Source organism: Hetaerina americana, unplaced genomic scaffold, assembly GCF_022747635.1.
Source record: "Hetaerina americana unplaced genomic scaffold, ioHetAmer1.1.p SCAF_8, whole genome shotgun sequence".
NCBI lineage: Eukaryota > Metazoa > Arthropoda > Insecta > Odonata > Calopterygidae > Hetaerina > Hetaerina americana.
Genome location: NW_027287427.1, coordinates 8,060,561 through 8,083,504, shown reverse-complemented (window position 1 = coordinate 8,083,504; position 22,944 = coordinate 8,060,561). Strand labels below are relative to the sequence as shown.

The 22,944-nt window shown below is 39.1% G+C and overlaps 1 protein-coding gene across 1 annotated transcript in view; it reads right to left on the bottom strand.

Moving 5' to 3' along the window:
- The window catches only part of LOC139697927 (uncharacterized), a 219,613-nt gene that overhangs the window by 91,976 nt on the left and 104,693 nt on the right, over positions 1–22,944 (bottom strand). Inside the window, exon 11 of the mRNA XM_071596787.1 lies at positions 2,787–2,910. Within this exon, the coding sequence (XP_071452888.1) occupies positions 2,787–2,910 (124 nt within the window). The remainder of the gene's footprint in view (positions 1–2,786; positions 2,911–22,944) is intronic.

Below are 22,944 nucleotides of genomic sequence, written 5' to 3'. Positions count from 1 at the left end.
AATGAAGTTTTCGTCACAGTTACAAGGTCCCATGGCCTTAATGGGATCAGAATTTGAGTTTACCACCCACCCGCCATCTCCGACTGCGTCACCACGTTAAGTGAGTATTCATACATTTTGAGTCAGTCAACTCGAGGACTTCCACGTTCCAGCTGTTTTTTGGGATTCGGAATTAGAAACAATTGAATTTGGTTATCGTGCAATGTAGTAATTACTAAGGACTGTCGGGTAAATATTTACTCTATTTTAAGCCTAGTGGGTTGCAGCCAACAAAATTTAACTTGAATGTCATTATGCCCTTGCCTGCAACAGCTGACCCCCACCTTCATTGCCTGGAAACATTTTTCTTAAGAAATTATTTAATGTAAAACTCATTATATAAACAGTGTCCCAAATGGTAACTTTTCCTTTCAATACATTGTAAATTAAAAAATAGCAACTTAGTGATTCCACAGAAAATCCGAAAATTTCGATACGGCCCGGGTCTCGACAATCAACGTCATCTACAGGTCTTTGTGAAATCACAAAGTTACTATTTTTCCATTTACAATATGAATTGACAACATAAAGCATCCAAGGACACCATCAATTACTTACAGCAAATTTTACATTGTGCATACGAAATGAAAATAATTTAAGATGCATATGATAAACTCCTATCTTGCATTGCTGCGGCTTATTCAACGACAGCACAAAGGAAGCAAAAAGCTATATTGCGCCAACTTTTCAAGATGTTTTTTTTTTAATTTTGATGATAGATCAAAGACAAGAAAAATTGTAAACAACAACCATTCCATTAGAACACATTTAATCAATGACTAGCAGTCATTTTTCGATCAAAATGCAATATTTTTATAAGTAATTTAAATAAGGTAAAAATTCTAAATTAAAGTGTAAACATAACTTATGTAAGAGTACTTTCATTATAAAAACGCGTCTGAATCTTGTTGAAGGTGTATGTACTCTGTAGCATATACAAACTTTGACCTAACTTACCATAAACGACTTAGCTACCCGGCTGTCGTCGAAATTTCAAGCATATATATATACTGTATATATATATATATATATATATATACACACATATATATGCATATATATATATTTATATATTTATATATATTTATAGATATATATATATATATATATATATATATATATATCCATACATACACACATACATATATATTATATTTATAACCAGAATAAGAGTAATCAGATGACTTTGGCAATTCCTTTTTATTTACATTGCACACAGTACACATGCATATTTCAATAAGACTCTGGAGTTATAATTGCACAAAAAATATTTTAACAGCCTCCGAGAAACCTTACTGCTTATAAAAACTAGCTCTTTAGCCAATAACTGCTTTGTGGACGCGATTGGGAAAGGTGCGTGATTCGACTTGTACCAATAGAGAAAATGCTCTAAAAAATTGGCTGAATTGTAAAATTTCCGTATTGGCAATATTTATGCTGAGCACGCTTTGCTCTTATCGATCTCCCGCTTTACGACGACGAACGAACTTTATGAGCGTCGGAAGGAAAGCATGCGACCACTCCGTGTACTTGTCATGATAAAAGCATAAAAGGGAAATCAAATGAAATTAGAGGCATCACTTATTTTCGACGCATTGCATGAATAAAACGTTGATTCTTGCCCACCCTATGAACGGCTGGACGACGTAATTGGTTAGAATTGGACGGAAAATTAAACGAGACAGCTGACACTTTTTCTACCGGTCGTGCAGTCAGCACTGATTACGCATCGGCAGAGGAAAAATAATGGGTCATAATGAACGCCTTATAGCCAATGGCGCGATGAGGGACACTACACTTAACTGGTTACATTAACAATCACAGTGAGATCAACAAGTAAGGAAGAACTTTTTCTTGAGGGATTCAGGAATAACAAACGACGAAAAACATGCCTAGTCGTGCAGCTCACAGGACATGAAATAACTAAATCATGTCGTGTTTTTTCGTAAACATTTTTTATGGAACTTCAAAGGCATAAATCATTCTAGAAGAGTTTCGCTCCCGTGTTTACCAGCAACGACCCAGCACCGTCTGTTTTCTTGCCTCATAAGTAAGGGGAACTCCCGTTTTTTCCCCTATAAAAATAGCATAGCATCAATTTCCGGAGAATTCTCGGTCACATCGGGGCTTAACTTTTTAATAATTGAAAGAAAGATATCAATCCATTTAATTTTTCTCACTTTGATGGCTCCGTGGGTTATAAGAAGAAAATATATATATAACAAGGAAGTAGAACAGTTTATTGCTGACAAAAGTAGAAGCCGCGTCAATTGCTCGCACAGAGTTATTGCTTAAGTTTGTTTACTAAACAAAATTTCTGACCTCATAACACTGAATGTATGTTTGTTGACGAGAGTGTTCAGATTTCACACCTAAACCATAGCCTATTGTTCTTCTAAGAAAAAGAAAAGAAGTTAGTCACGCTTCAAAATGCTATAAAATGTAATGAAATAAAAAATAAAACACGGGCAACCCTGATCGATGAGACGCTATTTTTGCGCGAAGAAAACAGTTTGTCATTGACACCGCGAATTTCAAAATGGCAAACGTTGAGGGCTCGACCGAACACGGCTGAATCTCGAATCCCGCGGGCAATGTTGTCCCACCGCGATCAAAATCCTCCCCACAGCCCACCCACCCACCCCCACCGATCCCTCCGTCCTCCCCAGCACCCACGAGGACCGCGGACCCGCGATGAGAGTAAGCAAGAGGGGCGGGGGGACGAAGAGAAGAGAGTGCGGACCCACCTGATCCAGCTCCATCCTCGTCACTTGCTCGCTCTCGCCACCTGCGGAGTCGGGCGATGGCGGCGCGGTCTCCTCTTCCTCGGCGAGCGGTGAAGTGGACGTCGGCAGCGGGAACAGCAGTCGCCTGGAGCGAGCGGGGGAGAAGGAGGATTGTAATGAGGCGGCGGTGGTGGGCGTGGAGGTAGCAGCACCGCAATCGGAGGCGGCGGCGGGTGACAAGGGCAGGAGGAGGAGTAATCGGTCACCACCAGACGACGGCGGGCGGCGGCTCCCAAAACCGGGAGAGGAGGAAGAAATCCCCGCCATCGCGTCTCCCTTCCTCGGGTCGGGGGGTAGGTTGGGTGGGAGGGTGAGATGAGGGGGGGAAGGCACTCCTTCGCTTGCTCGGCCGGCGAGTGGTGCGTGTGCGAGTGAGGGGAAGAGCGGGGGGTCGCGAGCCTCGGGAATATCGCGAGGGAAGGACGCGGGGAGAGAAGAGAGGGACGTATGCAAATCCGAGTGCAGAGGAGTGGGAGGGGGCGAGAGAGAGAGAAGGAGAAAGAGAGAGAGGTGAGGAGGCGAGAGGAGACTACGGTGGCTCACACCACAAGAACAAGGGAGAGATTAACATCGGTCCGCTACTGTGCTTTCGCTCCCGACAAAAGGGAACGGGGGGAAGTGAGCAGACGGGCAGGGAGGGGGAGTTGGAGGGAGAGGGAGGGGGGATGGAGGAGTGAATGGCTGAGGAAACGGCGCTAAATCGGCGGAGGTTGGAAGGGGGGTGTGACTCGGTGAATGTTGGATCGGTTCGGGGGGGGGGGGGGGAGAGAGGAACGAAATGGGGTTCTGAGTAGAGGAGGGGGTCGCGTGTGGAGGCATGGGAGTTTCTTGTTATGTGTAGGGGCAGGGTTCAGGCTGAGGGACCGGGGGTAGGGGGGGCAGGGTAGTACCCCATTAAGAAGCCTCCCTGGAGATCATCTGCGGCTTCCAAGAAGGGAATTCAACGCGACCTTCGTCTTCGTGTCACGGAGAGGGCGGGGGAAAAGGTCCCCGGGGGGGAGGGGCGGTTGGCCCGTCCTCCCTCACCCGCCGCCCTCCGTGCTGTTTGTGAGCTGAGGAGCTTCCGGCATGAGTTCGCAAGGAGATGGAAGGGAGGTGGAGGAAGAGAATGGCTGTCGGCTTACTTTTCGTAGTGGACGCGGCGAGTTGGCCGGTCGGAGGTGTGGGGGGGGAAGGGAGGGGGCGATAGGGGGAGGGGAAGAGACCCAGAGGAGGAAGGGGGAGTTGGTTTTCGCGAAGGAGGCCGAGAGGGAACGCCTCCTTCGCTCCCTCTGTGGGAGACTTCCGAAATTAAATTGATCGCCTCGAAAAATAGGACGGCCGCGGTTTGAATTGCAGCGAGGGCCACGCCCCGTGTGCCCCGCACTTGCGGGAAGAATGGCAGTGAGATAGGATTTCGGGAAGGCAAAGACCTCGGATCCTTCGTACTTGAAAGTGAGAATTCATACATGCATCCCCGGGCGTCCGTGATACGGGACAAGCAGGGCCACGTGTCCTTCCCTCCCATTCATTTTCATCGAAGTACGAGAACATAATACTTTTCCGCGGATTAACATTGGAATTTATAAGCAGCTGACCTTTCTATTATCTGACGGTGGGCATTCTTACGCGATACCTACTGCTTGACGGAAGCCCTGCTCTTGGTTGGCTCTTTCTGTATTTTTTTACGGTCACGGCATATTTTTACCCTCCCTGGAAAATTTTGCTGACGCACATGTCTCCCTCCACCTGTAATGCGTCCGTCAACTCCCTTCAAAAGTGTGCAGTGGACCGAAAGCAAACAAATTCAACCAACCCATCGTTAATGGTCTTAATAGATTACATACATGAACCTATTTCCGATGCATTCTGTATAACTTAGAATAGACATATATCTTTGCGTACACACAATACTTAATGTTACTCTTTATATCTGCTACATTTTTTCCACATTAAAAATAAGTATACATTTAAATACAACACTTAAGTTGGCTGAGTCCATAATTTTACTACACTTCATAGCTTTGTCCTATACATTCATGGGCTATGCTCCAACTCCATGACATCTTGATATAGGTTATGAAACCGTGCAACAGTCAAACGGTTATTTCAAGGATTTTCTGGAGCCTCAGATATAGATCAAAGCAATATAATAATTGAGAAAGTTCAAGTATTTACCTATGGACTATTGACAGCGTATTAACCGTCGATTGGTATACTCCAATGTTTAACCTAGCCAATCCAATAAAATGAATTAAAGGAAAGAAAAATGTATATTTGGATCATAATCGGCTGATTATTGGTACAGGTAGGCTCCGTTTCACCACGTCTCACACGGGGCACATCGTTAATAATGAAGCAGGTATCAGTATAAATAAGTAGTAAATACAAGAAACGTATATTGTAGCTGGTAGCTGACCAATTATATCCTCAAATCATATTTAATATGTTTTACATTCTTTCTCGAATCTATTGCGTAATCAGTTGGATGGCGAACGGAACGGAGGGGTGCTTCACAGCTAAGGGAGGTTAAATGTAACATTATTCTCCAAATTTGCTTAGTAGAAATGATTGTTTAATTTTCTGGATTTTCTTCATTTACACTTCTTCAAGCCTTACGTTAATTATGGCAGTATAACTACTTGAAGTACAACTATCAATTAAAACTGGTCTTAAGATTACAATGTTTTACATTTTTCGCTAGGATAACAACGCACCATCTACGAGTTAACTTCTGCTATGCAGATTGGATGAAGTGGTAAAAGGTTTAAGATTAATTTTCCACAAAAAGAATTATTATGAGAACGCTGGACTGAAGTATAAACCATTTTCTGTATTTCTAAGTGGCCAAGCTTTCATTTGCTAGATCTGGTGAAGGGATTAGTTAATGAACACGGATGTTTGATCACTCGCCGCATCAGAATTTAAAAATTTGCTAGTAATTAAAAATATCCATAGGTAAGAGATGGGAGTTATACATGTTTTGTAAACTGTGACGATGAAATTAATTATGCAAAAAAGTATCTAAAAGGGATGATAAATTCAATGATATTATCTTTTTTAGATATGTTTGCATGGGTTAAATCGTTTTCGTTGGAGGAGAAGGAAGAGACTGCGGTTGTCTATTCGGTTTTCTCCTTCCGGAAGGAAAGCAAGCTACCAATTGCAGAAGTGGAATGAAAACAAGCGATAAAAAAAGAGATAATGTGAATGCGAGAATCCATTATTCATGGAATGACTGAAACTTGTAAATACACTTCCAGATGATTTATTCAGCAGGCAAGTATCAGTGGTCTGAATACGCATGTTCTTCAAATTGCGCGCGGAAGGATCTGGAAATGAACTAAGCCTTTATTTTGCCGACCTTTATTTTGACGAAATAGAACCTTTGAATTTCCAGACTGGACATTCTCTTTTTCGAGCCTCAACGCAGTACATATCGAATACCGAATTAAAAAAGGGGTAGCTAGCAAAATGAAAATTAATGCAGACATTTTCAAATGAAGTCCAATTAAAGGAATCGCCGCACCGCAACCTGTTCGTGAATAGATATCATAAAAACTAAAATTGTCTGACCCGCAATAAATTATTACCGACAGTTATTAAATACGAAAATTAGCCAAATAATATCGGGTCAGCTGTTGCTGAGATGGTCAATGTACCATTACTTACGGTATTTGAAGCAGACTCTGCAACCTCAATCAACATTGGACAGTTTCACGAGGACAGTAGAGAAGCTACTTGACATGCTCACAGAAGGGGTCGGATTAATACCATTAACCCCAATAACTTCCAGTTCATTTAAGTTACCAGTAATTAACCTTGTTGCTCCGTATACATTTCATTATGAGAGCAGAAAAAATATCATTTTGACTGTTTGCATCAAAACTTCGGTTCATTTTTATATATCCTGACTTTTTTTCCAACGACTGCATATGAAAACTGGAATTGTTACTGATGCTTGGGAGAGTTTGAAAGGAATAATTGTTTTAGGCACTGAAATATTACGCAGAAATTGTGCGTTTGAGTGAATGAAAGGAGTTGACCGAAGGAATGAAAAAATAAAAGATACCTGAGTGACTACTTTAAAATTACGCATGGCGTGAAACAAGGATGGGTAATTGCACGACGGATGGTCGATGCTTTTATTGATAGATTTTTAAGGGGGAATGCAAAGACTCATAGGTGAGAATTCCTAATTTACGTAAACGATTTACCAAACAATTTACATTCCCAAATAAGACTCTTTGCTGATGAATGCATGATATACAGACGGATAGAGCATGTAAATGACCGCGTAATACTAAAAAATGACATCGATCGCCTTGGTGACTGGGTTACAAATAATAATATGGGCATTAATTTTCGTAAGAGTAAGCATATACATAAATAAAAGGAATGCAGAAAAGGAAATTTACTCCGTCTTTGGAGAAAGAATCCCATGTACCAGTCAATACAAATATTTAGGCATTTACTTAACTAGGGATCTTTGGGGGGGGGGGGGGTCCAATTAGATAATTTGACTTGGAAGGCATTTAAAGTATTGCATTGGGTAATGAGAACTTTAAAAGGAAGTAGCGTAGCCACAAAAGAAAAAGCATATAAGGCACTGGTTATCCCTATCCTAGAATACTCCTCCATAGTATGGGATCCATATGAGGTGGGACATATTAAAAAGATAGAAAAAGTTCAAAGAAAGGCAGCAAGATATGTACTCGGAAGGTACAAAAGAACAGATAGTGTCACGGATATGTTAGATGTACTGAAATGGGAGAGTTTGAAAAATAGAAGAAAAAGGAGTAGGTTAGGCGCGATGTATAGAATTGTTAAAAAGGACGAAGCGTGGGAAGATTTATGGCAAGGGATAGAAAAGCCTAACTTTAAGGGAAAAAACGACCATAGTTTCAAAATAAAAATAAGGATGCAAAAAAGAAATATGAATAAATAATCTTTTTTAAATAGAACTATAATTGATTGGAGCCAGCTGACCGGAGGTTTGAGTCCTTTCCATCCAATTTTAGAAGTTTTAAGTATAAATGTAAAGCAGCCACTGGGTAATTAACTTCATTGTAGTTATTAAAATATTGTTTTTATGTGATGTGGAAGTTTGTTTGTATGTGATGTGGAAGTGTCGTTGTATGTAAGAATATTTTGTCTCTTATCTGGTTTTATAGCGCGTGCATGTATGTAATTTTCGTTGTAAGAGTTATCTTTGATCAAACTTGACTGTTGCCACCAGGAAAATCGCCTAATTGCAACGAAAAAAAAGAAAACATGCAAAGATGAGATAGGTTTCGGGACTATAGATTAAAATATTGCAGCTCTTTTCTATCGCACGATCCAGTAATGCTGGCAAGAAGATCTACGGAAGACCACGGATAGCGCCAGTGAGGCAACAGAGAGAATAAAATAGAGTTAATGCAACCAAAATGATTGGAACTTTCGTGTTTAGTAACGAATATTGGAAAAATTACTAATTTGGTCATGTTGAGGGAAGTGATGGGAGTAGAATCACTAATTAGAGTAACGAGTTATGAGTTCATTTCTGCAGAGGAAAGGGAAGACCGAGCAAGTCATACTATATGTGAATGCGGTTGGAGAATCTCTCAAAGGCTGGCAATATGTTTAGTCACAGGGCCAGAAGAGCATCTATGGACTTGTCAGAGGCAAGGAAATATGTAAGGAACGGGGGGCCAGTAGAATAGAAATTTATTAAAAAAACTGTTTCCATCAATAAAATCAAGATTTACTTGAGCATGGCTACGCCGGATGGTAACTATGTGAAAACTACAAGTGTTTATACAAATAATTATTATCATTTTTAGGTCATCTACCGGTTAGGTAGGTTTTGGATGGACACAGACTACCAAGTAAATGAATATCTTGTCTCTCCTAGCAAAACACAAAAACATCCTACTCTAAAATAAGCCCCTCTTCATCTCCGTGTACTTACTCCATTCTGTCCACCATCCCTATCCTATTCCTCATATACCTTCCTCCCTTGCTTGCCTAATATTCTCCCCTCCATCACATTCTTCAACACCCAACTGCCGATCAATACGCCCTTCATCCATTTTTTTCTACCTCCTTAGGATTTCTCCCAACAATCCCTTCTCCTCACCCACCATACCTAGAACATCCTCATCTGTTTTCCTTTCTGTCACCTCCACCTTCTCCATCCTTCTCATCACCCACATTTCAGAGGCCAGCAATCTATGCCTAATCTGCGCCAATGACCATATGTACGCACGCACACATAACTACCCTCAATATCAAAGTTTTCACGTGCCTTTCCACAATATCCTCACTCAACGTCCCTGTCATCAACTCCCTCCTTGTGAAAGCTTATTTGCCTTCGCGATTCTTCTCCTTAAGTCCCTACCACTTTGACCATTTTGGTCCAAAACACTCCTGAGATACGTAAACTGATTCACCTAATTTAGTTAATGCCCTCCCATTTTAACATTTGACGTAGCCTTTCTCTTTCTAAAAAATCGCATGACCGTTTTTTATTTACATTTACTCTCAATCCATACCTGTCGCACTGGACTTTCAATATACTCAACCATGCTCGCAAATCTTGGCTGACTGACAAACTAAAGCTTGTTTTTTGAGCAAAACTAACTGAATTTTATGAATTCCCCTCCGAATTTCATTCCTACCTCCAGTTCTTCCCATGTCTCTTTAATCAATTCCTCTACATATAGGTTGAACAGCAACTGTGATAATGGGCAACCCTGCCTCTTCCTAACACTGCCCATCCGGACTCCCCGTTCCCCACTCGCACCTGAGCGGTCTGAGAGATGTACAGGTTGCGGATTAGCCTCCTGTCCCTCCAATCTATTCCTATTTTCTGCAATATACTCATTAGTTTTTCCCAATCCACTCTATCAAACTCCTTTTCGAAGCCTACTAAACATGCGAATACGTCCTGGTTGTATTCTATATTCCTCTCTATTAGTGATCTCATTATTGCAATGACATCACGCCTGCCTCTCCTCTTTCTGAACCTAAAGGTTGAGGGTATATTATATATGAGAATATGAGTAATGTCAATGTTTTCCATGGATCAGAACGATAATTCATATTTGAAAAAGCGTCTTAAGGAGAATCCATTTTGTATCCTTTAACGATTTTCAAATCGCAAGTGCTTGTGAAATAAAAAGATCTTCATGTACATCTGAGTAGCTGTGGTGATTGGCTCCCAACGAGTAGTGCCCAATGACCAAACTTGTAGGCTTTGATAAAACATGGCTTTCTTCTTTCACTACATCGGTACACTAATATTTGTGGCAGCTTTCCAAACTCTGATTTTCTAAACACGAGATTTTTTCGGAAAGTCAATGTCCCTTTAGACAATGGCCTTCGATGGTCAACGCACTGTGCTTGTCTTTATTTAAATGAATTCGAAAATATTTACTTAACCTACTTTGGATGTCTAAAATTGGATTAAGTACCACCTGAAGCTTAAACATTTTCACATAAATAAAAATTTTTGATTATGATTATGCTTTCAGCAAATGTTATATATATATATATATAACATTTATATATATATATATATATATATATATATATATATATAGTTCAAATACCAACTTATTATCTCGATAGATATCAATGTTTGGCTTAAACTTGATAATATTTGTTAAAATCATTCCCCTTGACTGGGACTCGAACCCAGATCCCTCAATATCCGGTCGAGTGCTTTAGCCACTTAAGCTACCGAGGTGTCCTCTTAAACTCTGAAATTTTGGGGCTTTTAAAGGAACTAGATGTTATGACGAAATACCGTACATACAATGTCACATGCATTCGTAGTCGTGCGCGAGGCAAATTGTTGCATTGAAATGCACATTAGCGGATGACTCCGTTAAAAGTTACTGTTGCGGCATCTCCCGCAGTTTCTTTGGAATATTTGTTAATTCAAAAAAAAGTATGTAAAAGGTTTTAACAGTTATGAAATGGCGTATTCCTGACAAGTTATTAAATAAACTTTGTACCTTGATATTTAAACTAAGTTTCTGAAAAAATATTTACATACCGCATAAACATATGTTAATATGACTCGCAATCATTTTATTTTTACCGTTTTCACTAAAAACCGTCAATACACAGTAAATTTTTTTCACGATGGTCGAGTTAAGATATTGAATTGATGCAAACACATTTTATTTCATGGTAGATTAAAAACGTTTATGGCAACCCTACCGCACTGGGACAAATGTTTTGAAGCATGATAATTAGCTAAAGGTTTCCCGTTAGGAAGCATAGCGAGTCATCAAAATTAGACGTTATTTAGTCTTCGGCATACATAAATGACAATTTTTGAAGCTACTTCTTGGTACAGATTAAATTTTCCTCACGTTTCACTTTAAATTAAAATTTTCTTCCATCATCTTGAACCAATTTAGTGTCCACAGAATGTTTACCTTGAATGCATTCGATAGCACCTGCCATTTCATAGGGAACATATTCACAGATAGGTCGCATCATCACAGCCAACAAAGAATAATTTCAGGTGAAATGTACGCCAATCTGCTATGTTCTCTCGCGGTTTCAAATCTACAAAACAGGCCAATGGTATCGATCGATTAATTCTAAAAATAGCTCAGTATAATCGGGAGTTACGCAAATGAAATGGTCAGTAAAACTAATATTTATGGGTGATGTACAAAAAGCAGTTAGCTCGCTCAGTAATAATAATTTAGAAAAATCACGAAGATTGAATTGGCCGAATTATAACATTTCGTCAAAGAAAAGCACCCAATCAGTGTCAATAAAGCTAAATAACAACTGTAGGACATTGAATTTCATTTTAAATCTTGGAATTTCCAGGTTGTCCCTTTTAATTGTTTTATTTCTAGCGAGTCGCCAGATGAGAAATTTGAGCTATATTATGTTAGAACATTTAAGTCCACAAGTTCAAGACCACCACATCAAGTACTCACGATGTAAAATCAAAGGTATACGCAAGAAATATAAAATTTTAAACACAAACTCCGAAAAAGAATACGGACAAGAAAAATTATGGTTTTAAGAATTTTGGAATCTTCTTTAGTTCAGTGTGTTCAACATAATCGCGAATAAGGTGATTCTTAATAACGTAATTAATATGAAGGATATGAGAAAAGAAGTACATTCAAAGCTACATCTTCTTTGCCCTAATAAACTCTACTACATTCGGGGACTCGCGCTACGAGTTGAATAATTAAAGAAAAAAGTGCTTCCTCTGTTACTCCTCTCCGGGTTAACTCCCAATGGCAAACTACCAACAGAATGAGGAAGCAGAGGAGAGAATATCAAAAGATAAACATAATTAAACGAACACCAAGACATAGAAATACTTAATCAAGGATTACAATTGATGGTTTCCGGCGTAACTTTCTGGAACTTGCTACTATTCCTTTTGAATAAACTAACAACTAAATATAATTCACCAATATTTTTTTAAATATTCTTACAAAACCATGGTTGCGACGATTAACGTCATCTTCGTCCTGAAGATGACTTAAATCGTTGGGAACCGACAAGAAAATGATGCGGGAAGTAACAATTAATTTGTTTCCTTTGGATGAAGAACGCCGTTGTAAGGGCTCCTTTAAACGACAAACTTCTTTACCACAAACAGAACCCCTCACAGTGATATTTTAGCAGAAAACGCAGAAATTTTAACGCATTGAGTTTTGAAATGAGGTTGCTATCATTACAATTGGGGACTGATGAGGCAAAGAGAGATGAAGCGAAAATGAATTTAGCACCACTGAAGAGTTCGTCAACGGAGACAGAGTTTGCAAGACAGTCAAACAAGCTGAATGAATAAATGCGAAATTTAATTTCCTATTCAAGAGCAGTTTTGTCAAAAACGGATCCTTTATCATTAAGAATGGTTATTTCCTCCGCAAACAACCCATGTGAATAGCTCAAGTTTTGCACTTCTTTCCTGCTGCTAAGGCATTAATAAGTAACGGAGCATTGAAAATTAGTGTTCACCTCAGTAATGCGACACAGATAACTGCAGATATTACACAAACAAAAACAAAAAAGACTAAAAAGAAAGCAATACTTAAATTCATCATTACGTACTCTTGCATTTAGTTTTTAAGCGCTCAAATCTTATCGCGTGTGTGTATCAAGATAGCATTAACGGTTAAAACAAAACACACAAAAAAGAAACTCTCACGTATACCGAATATTTGTTGGCAAAACCACCTTACTCAAGGAAGAGAAGGAAGATTTTTATTACGGAGTACGTGAGTTTCTTTTTTGTGGAATTCTGTGCTTTTGATTTTGTTCGCTTATATGCATATATATATATACCTGTATTATATATATATATATACCTATATATATATATACCTGTATATATGTATATATATATATATATATATATATATATATATATATATATTTAAGGAGAGAACGAAAACAAACCCACAGATACACAAAAAAAGAAAAGGAAGCGAAGGAAGGAACTGAGGATAATGTTACAGCAAAAAGGGCGAAGACGCTGTCTGGAAGGGGAAGGTGGCGAAAGGTTAGCGAGGGAAAGAGTTGGGAGGGAAATTTTTAGAAGGGTGGGAAGAATATGGAAAGTTTTTGGAGCAGAGGGAGGATGAAAATATGTGAAGACTGGGGTGATTATTGTCTAAAATTAATACTTGGTTCACTCCAGGGATAAACGAGCCAGATAAACGCCTGCTATATTGTTTTGAGTTTAATTGGAGGAAAAGAAGGTGAGAGAGATGCTGAAATGGAGATACTGTAGCATTTATCAAATGGAGTGTTTGTTGTGTTCGGTGGCGTGTTTTGGGATCGGGGGCATCCCAATCAGGGAATAATTCTTGCATGAGGCCTGGTGGTTATTGATTATAATATTTAAGGGAGTGATACACGGTCTAATATAAAAGGCAGGGCATGGTTGACACTTCAGAAGGTAACCCACATTGTTGGAGGTACTTGAGGAGCAGGGAATTGGTGGGAGAAAGCGGATGGAAAAGGGATGGGTTGGGATTTTGAAAATAGGACATGTTTTACATCTAGGTTTATTGCAGGGCATGGGAGTGGGTTTGGAACGCGGCGGGGATTTAAGGAGTGGATTGGTTGGTTTGGGGCGATCTGATAAGTTGGCGGGGGATTTGAAAGTAACGGAGGGACATTTGGGAAAGGGTTTGAGGTGTAATTATGGTTTTTGAGGATAGGGTAGAGGTTTTCTACGATTGATCTCAGATACTGTATGCCAGGGAAGCTTCTGTGGTGGAGGAAGGTTTGAGAGTGTAAGCATGTCTTCGGACTTTTTTGTGTGGGAGATATTCAGGATAACCTTGTTGTAGGAGGGAGTAGTGCAGATTAGAGAGGATTTTATCAAGGGATTTGGGGTGATTGGAGATTCCCTCTTATGGTATGGGAATTAGGAATAGAGCGTTTGGTGTGATACGGGTGGCAACTGTTTCAATGTAAGTATTGAAGTTCGTTTGTCGGTTTTTTATGGAAAGAAGTGTGGAATTGTTTGTCTATTCTTGATACGCTTACATCCAGGAAGGTGAATTGGGAGGAGGAAACGGTAGAATTGAAGGACACAGAGGACGAAGCATTGAGGCCAGATATGAACGTGCAACAAAACAACTTCTTTTTTTGAAAGCTTTTTGCGTTTGAAAAAAGCAAGTTATGTATCCGCACCCGTATCAGCAATCTGGCCGGAAGACTTTGTGAGATCAGTATTAGTTCCTCTTCTGAAAAAGGTAAAGGCTACATCATGTGAGGACTACAGAAGAATAAGTTTGATATCCCACGCAGCCAAAGTTGTTCTCAAAATTATCAACAAAAAGATGGAGAGTAGGGCAAATGATTACTCAGGGGATGGTTAGTTTGGGTTTAGGAAGGGGAGAGGCACCGTGATGCCATTACAGTAATGAGATTATTAATTTAGAGAGGAATATAGAATACAACCAGGAGATATTTGCCTGTTTTTTAGACTTCGAAAAAGCGTTTGATAGAATGAATGGGGAAACACTAATGAGTATATTGCAGAAAATAGGAATAGATTAGAGGGGCAGGAGGCTAATCCGCAACCTGTACATGTCTCAGACTGCTCAGGTGCGGGTGGGAAACGGGGAGTCAGGATGGGCAGTGTTAGGAAGGGGTGTAAGGCAGGGTTGCCCATTATCACCGTTGCTGTTCAACCTATATGTAGAGGAACTGATTAAAGAGACATGGGAAGAACTGCAGGTAGGAATGAAATTCGGAGGGAAATTCATAAAATTCAGTTAGTTTTGCTCAAAAAACAAGCTTTAGTTTGTCAGTCAGCCAAGACTTGCAAGCATAGCTGAGTACATTGAAAGTCCAGTGCGACAGGTATGGATTGAGAGTAAGTGTAAATAAAACGAAGGCCATGTAGTTTTTCAGAAAGAGAAATGCTAAGTAAAACGTAAAAGAGGAGGACAGTAGGAAGAGCAGGAGGAACAGATCACATTTATCGGAAGTTTTTTAGAGGTCAAAGTAGTAAGGACAAGGAGAAGAATTGCGTTAGGCCAGGAAGCTTTCACAAGAAGAAAGTAATTGAAGACTGGGAAGTTAAATAAGAATATTAAGGAAAGGCTCATAAAAACTTTGATGTATATCGTTGCTATGTACGTCGCGGAAACATAGTCATTGAAGGATCATTAGCGTGGATTGGAGGGTTTTGAAATGTAGGTTTGGGTAAGAATGGAGAAGGTAAGTGAACAGAAAGGAAGCGAAATAGGAAGTGCTGGGGGAGGAGAGAGGATTATTGAGAGAAATTATGAGACAGGAAAAATACATTAAAAGCATATTAATCGGCATCGGGATGTAGGAGACTTTGATAGAGGGGAGAGTGTTACACAAACGCGGAAGTGGAAGTAATAGAATATATGTTGGAAGGTTAGTAGTAGTAGTAGTTTTTAGGGGAAGCGACCGATAACTGAGGTCATTTGCGCCATAGGGGATGGACAGGAAAGGATGAAGGGTGGAGAGAAACCCGGCGTCGGCATTAGCCTATTCTTTACGAAAGGCGCCAAGGGGTCCGCAGTTTAACGTCCCATCCGACGGACGGCGTACTCACTCAATGTACCGTCCACAAAGCACCTCAAGTAGGGATCGAGATACCTCTGAAAAATATTCATTACCGCCGGGATTTTAACCCGCGCCCTCAGGGTGGGAAGCCAGTACGTTAGCCCCCGCACCATCTCGATCCCCATGTTGGAAGGCATTACGGGAGAAAGTAAATGGAGGTGACGAGGGACTTACTGCAGAGTAGGATATTTGGTTGTTAAGAGAGACAAGAGGTATATTATTTGTTAGTTGCGTCCATCCAAAACCTACCTAATTGGGTAGATTACCTATAATAACATTGATAATATACATGCATTCATAATAGAATTGTGAAACATCCCCCCGCTATAAGGAAAAGGGGTAGGAACTTAGGCAAAAGACAAACGCAGGATTCAATCAACTAGATAAGCATCAGTCCGGAAGTCGAAAGTGCCATGGTTCAAGTCTCGATCAAGGAGACGTCTTTGCGCTCCTGATCCGTATCCTCTCACCTTCCCCACCGTTCCTATATTTGAATTTTATGCGTGTTCCCATCACTTTTCCATCTATGACCATGTAAATGGATGTGTTCGCCATATATACACATAGATATATACATACATATATACATATATATATATATAATAAAATATACATCCACGCAGTTATACTATAGATAGTATATACATCATATATAATTGGTAGTACAAAAATTTGAGAAAAGATGTGGATGGCCCTGAATATATTACACATCGCCTTAGACTTTTTGACATATATCCACAGCCTTAACTAATTCTTCTCAGTATTAAGGTCTAAAATTTGATTGATATCTTTTTAAAGTCACGTTTAAATATTAAAACTTACATTTTGTTTAATCATGGTGATTATACTACACTGTTTGGTTATTTCTGTAATTGTTACTCTACCTTTGGCACACACATTGGAAGAGCATTACATAAATTGTCACAAAAAGCAGAACATTATTTTTCTAAAATGTGGATTTAACGCAAACTAAATTTGAGAACTTATGATGGCTTATATGCTGCTATTTATAATGGAAGCGATATTAATTGATTTAAATCGTGAGGAGTAATCATCATTGTATTCTTTTTTGTGTCCTGCTGGGACAGCCTTTCATCCTGCTGCGCAGCTGTGCATTTGCAAAGACTCAGTGCACCTTACACTTTCTCTTTTGAACGGAGGATCATAAAGATTAAACCCTGGACACTCGAACACAGAAGGGCATTTAACATTTCACCAATGAAAAGAAGATACGCCGATAACTTCAGCTGCCAGGCTATTGCGTACAAAATTTCTTTCAAATCACTCAGAGCCGAGAACGGAGTAGGTATTTATATCCTTCCTCGGTGAAATAGAGGACAAAACGAGACATTTCAAAGCCTTTGCACCATGGAGCGCGGGTCAGCGACATGCATAATTCAAGCCGGAAAGCAGGTCGTAAATGTATCGGGAGTCGACTTCTTTGCTGCGCTCTTGGAAAGACCAAGATAACAGCGATAAAGGAAAGTCTTTAAAGTTCGACTTCGTAGTTCGATCCTACGCCGTGGAGTGGGGCCGTTTAGCGCGTGCGCGTTTATTTAATGATAGAAAAGGCTTCGGAATGATAAAAGAGATGGAGTCTCCGTGCTAATAAATGTGTCGTAAAGTGAAGAAAAGATATTACAGATAGTTTTGAAATAAATGTGCTTCAGGTAATTTATTAAGATGATAAAGTGTAACTTTCCAAAGAAAAGTACTACTAGTAACCGCAGGTACACTGTCAAAGGTAGCTCAAAAGGCAATAATAAGTAAACTAAATAAAGTACATGGGGATGTATGTGAATTTTACAATTACTAGAGTAAGGATACATTTCTCTGGCAATGTATACATGTATTACGCTTCATGTGCGGCTACGAAAGACTTACCCGTACTTGTCTTCTTCGTTCAATAAAAAAAAGTTTTACATTTTTGGTCTAATGTTTCCCATTTCGGTCGAAGGAATATTGCGAAATTATTCAGAAAGTTCTAACTTTAAGTAAAATCGGTACCTATGCCGATAAATCAATTCCACACTTCTATAAAAGAACGTTCTTGATCGAAACAAAAGTATGCATTTTCAATTGATGAGAAGGACACTTGGAAGAGATTATTATTATTCCTCATTAAATATCCCAGAAATTATTCCTCAGTGTTCATGAATGATTCCTTGGCTCCCAAATGAAAGCAAAATAAATTTAATTAGTTATTATCCGCTTATTTGTTCCAAGGATACAAAGTTGAAAATAATAATCATAAAAAGACTTCATCGAAGGAGACAGACCTCTCTCGCCTAACCCATAAAAACGTGTAAGCCACGAACGATTTTTCGAACCTTTGCGACAATTCTCGGAAGGAGTAGCGCAACAGATGTAGAATTACATTTATAAATCTAAACTGAGGAGGAATGAATAAAGAAAACTTGAGCTAAAGAGAAAAAGACCAAAGATCACAAGAACAAACTGAAGCAACGATTATTTATGAAGCTAATTTATAGTAAGTCATAGAAACGTGTTACTATCCGGAACATTGGCGGCAGAATCTGCAACGCGGGAAAAACGAGGAAATTATAAAACAAATCTAACGAATGGTAGAAAAAATTGATGAAATCTGACTGATAAAACTAAATAATAGTGTAGGGTGAAGACATAGCAGTTCGTGACGAAATAGGAGATCTCATATGAGGATTAGATTTTAATATTTGACCAAAGAATTTAAGAAATGGAATGTCTCCAGGAACTGGCGAAATCTCCTCACTTTTACTAAAACATGTTGGATATATTAGTGAGAATATAAATTATTAAATAAATTGACCTATGACACCTACGAAACTGAAAATTATCTATAAACTCATCGAAAAGTTTGATTTCCCCTTGGATTTAGAGACAAGAAAAAAATCAGATCCTATTGGGCAATTTTTCTTTTTGCAAAGAATTTGTGAATTCTTAGCAGAATGAAAAACAGGGGACTAGACGAAATTTAAAATTATTTTGTTTATAATTGATGATAGCCGATTAGGCGTTAGGAAACAGAGGCACGCGAAAAACCATAATGGCCATTTGATTTTTCTTTCGGAAGAAATTGCAAGAAGGCCATACATATTTGCAACGTTGGGCCACATTCCCTGCCTTTTACAGTCTCTTCGGGGGGTAGAGGGTTTTGCGGTGCATGTTCATGTGGTGGTTTGGTTTCACATTCTTGCTTGTCGTGTCCTGGCTCGCGTATTGTGGCATGGCTGTCGTGCTGCATCCTGGGGTGCAGTTATTTGTTGATTTATGGCATATGTGTTTGCATGAGTGTTGGATGAAGGGATTTTTGCATGAGTGTGTGTGCTGCTGTGGGTGTAGTTTTCCATGTTGTTGTTTTGCATGTGGTATTGTTCCATTTTACGTTTGGTGACCTAACACCCCCCGCCACACGCCCTTGCCGCGGCTTGCGGGGTATTATGCAGATAGATATATATGCATATTTTTTTGCCTCTCTATGCATTTTGAGAACATTTCATAATGTTTTCAGGGACAGAATACTGACTGTCCGTAAGGAAATAAGAGTGGAAGCCATTTTTCGAAGGCATGAAGTAAAGATGGCAATAATCACAGACGGCATCTACAGGCATATTGTTGAATCAAGAGAAAAGGGAAAGTGGGTCGAGAATATGATTTTCGTCGACCAGAGCCAAAAGTTTTTTTTAATAGATGAACAAAAATATATTAAATTTAGGGATGCTTATATATAAAAGATAATGCCAAACTTGACGATAACGCACTATGATTGCGGATAGAAATTTGTCGAGTTCATGGGAAAGTTAATGAAGAGCATTATAAAATAGAGAATTGAAAATATGATTACGCAATAATTTATTGGCGAAGACAAAACGATAATATAAACACGAGGCAAGGTCGGAAAAAGTGGGATCACGAGAAGGAATTCTGCTGCCTGGGAAGGAAAAGTAACAGCAATAGATGAAGCAAGAAAGACAAAGCGCATGAAGGAAATATCACATTCTATGACAAGAGAAAATTTGAGGAATTGGAAAAAAGCGTTAGAAGAATAGTGAAGAATTAATTGACAGAATGATGAGGGTCTATGAAGAGTAAGCGAAAAATAACTATCCTAAAAAAACTTCAAAAGAGAAATGACAAAATTATAGGACATACTCGAGGGCATAAAAGTCTCTTGAAGATCGTATCGGGAAGGAAAGCCGATGGGAAAAGTTAAGAGAAGACAAGTGGAGCATTATATATACAACCATATATATATATATATATATATATAATATATATATATATACTAAGTCAATTCTCTGATCGACAACAACTGGAATATCGTGACGATGGACTTCAATATTTTGTGCTACAATTGAAAGGAATCACTATTTATTTGAAAATTACATCCAAGAGACTGAGTAAAGGAATAACTTACTTTAAGTGAGAGTCACAAAAAGTTGACAAGTCGCTCCTAACTGTCTGCAATTTCCAATGACTGTAAGAGCTAGCGGGAGAGCTATGAGGTTATGGGTAGCATCATAAACGGAAAAATAGTTGACTCTAGTCCATTACCTTTGGCTTGATACACTAAGGATGACCACAGATTCCAATATTTAAGTTTTTCAACAATAATCCCAAGCACCTTTTCTCTTTTCTTATAATTACCCCATCATTTATTCTCCTCTGCCTTCCAATAATATAACCTCCTCCAGAGTCTTCCTCTTAGTCCAGTTTATTTTCTCCGTTTGACTCCACATCCAGAAATCAAAACTTCCAATTTACGGTTATCTTTTTTCAAAGACTTAAGGCTTACTCACGGATTTCCACAACACCTTATCACTCTATGATTGCCGCGATGGATAACGAAGAGCCTAACACAGATCTTCAAGCTTAGAGCTACGGGAACGAACGACGCGATTTACAGCGTTTCTAAGAACTGATGTAATCGGGCCCCAAGACTCAAGAATTAAAACTCTTTGACAGAAGAATATCGCGTTATAGGTAGCGATATAACACACAAATATCCGCGATTGTACCGATATTAGCATCGACAATCCTCGGTTTCGGAACGACTTCCAAATCCTCCTCCTCTCTGATTTTGGAGTCCCCGCTTCCTTGATTCCTTCCTCTCAGCATATGATTCTTTTGCTGATGAAACCCTTCCCCTAAATATTAATATTAGTATTCCCATAATGGTATAGAATATTTTCCGAATTCATGGGCTGTTTCAATTGCTCAAAATTAAGTTTTCCTACTTTATTAGGTAAGTAAATCTTCACACTTCTTGGAAATGTCATCTCTTAAGCTTCTTGTGATTTATTTGCACCACTTATCTATCTCTCAGATTGATCCTATACTAAGCCCGATATTGGCCACAATCACTTGGATAACTCGCCAACTACTGTTGCATAATCCAAAGGTCCGACTGCTTCATCAATAACCTGTTCGTAAAAACGGAATGTGCATTAAATTAGGAACAATCTAATAAAGAAAGCAGTAATACTCGGCAAGAATCAGAACCCTATTCCTAACAGATTCTTTAAAAAAATACATACTTCCAAGTTCAAAATACGTTATTTCTATTACTACCTCTTGTTTTTCGTTCATATCTTACGTAATGTCAGGCTTTCATGTGAGTTTTCGATACCTATGATATTGGTAAAAATATCCAGGCTTAGGCATATTTTTATAACTTAAGTCAAGGAGTGCACGATATACGTAAATAAGTGATTCCCTAATCCGAAGAAGTGCCACATGGGAGGGATAAAGAGTGATGACTCCACTTAAAGGGATTGGACGAGGCGGGGGTCCATTAATCCTTCCGAATTTACCAGCGCCAGACGAACACTCCCAAGCCAGAAATCAAATCAATCCTAGGCCTAGAGACCCGGAGCGAGGGGTAAACGTGCAAGCGAAGCAGCCGCCTGATGTAGGTGGTGTAGCTCCGTTGTCCCGGGTCGCAAATGGTTTTGCCAGCTCGCTCTGGTTCCTGAGAGCGGCTATATTTTAATCGACGAGGAGACCGTAATTTTCAAACTCCATGGAAGACACAAAAGCCCACTCTCCTTCATGCGACTTGAATTTATTACGTGTCACATTCAGTTAATGCCGTCACCTATGAATCACTGAAATTGGATTTCACCGCCAAATACTCCTGGACTAACGCTCAAAATCTTAGGGATAACAGATTTCTTTCCATTGAAATTTAGCAGCAGTAAGAAAATTAAGCAGATCCTTTAAATGACGTAGTGCGGAGTATATTTTCAGTCATTAAAATAATAAAAGGCGAGATGTATACTAATCTCAAGTTCATACTTAGATTGATTATCATATTTCTAAAATTTTATCCAAACTTAAATGCATATGTATTTACTTACGATTTTACGGTGAAATAAAATCCCCCATTGTAAAGTACGTCTCATTGGTCTCTAAACTAAAGGTTACTAAAAATTCTTACATAAAAATTTTCTAAACGTATCACATGATTTATGGCCGAGATATTTTTTTTAAATCTCTTGACCACATTGTTAAAGCTATTGCCTGAGGTATCCCCTAAGACACGACATCTTTTCGAAGAAAATATAAAAAACTTGTGAAACAAAGTTACAATTTTCTGTGCATTTAAACAGAGTTTATGTTAAATTCATGTAAAAACGTAAGTTATGTAGCTTGCAATTAGATGCATATAACCGTTTCATCTTAAGCATGGGAACTTCCATATCATATATGCATGAATGCACTATAGTCTTCCGACATACCTCTATTAGCTACCGATTCCCTCTTGTCATCGTCATCTGGCCTAATATAAACGCGTTCCTTTAAATAACAATATACAATCGCTCAGAACAAGGACATCGCGTTAATATACCTCGAGGGATATTTTTAGCGAGTGAATTTTTTCCAGGTTTTTTCTACCTATTTAAAGGTAGGTTTTATATCATCCCTGACCACTCTTTAATTCTTAGCATCGCGAGAACGTGCCATTTCTTCTTTTTTCGTTTTGGCCCTTCACAACCATTTGTAAGTTGATTCAACGCGGATAGTTTTCCTCAGTTATGTCAAGAAA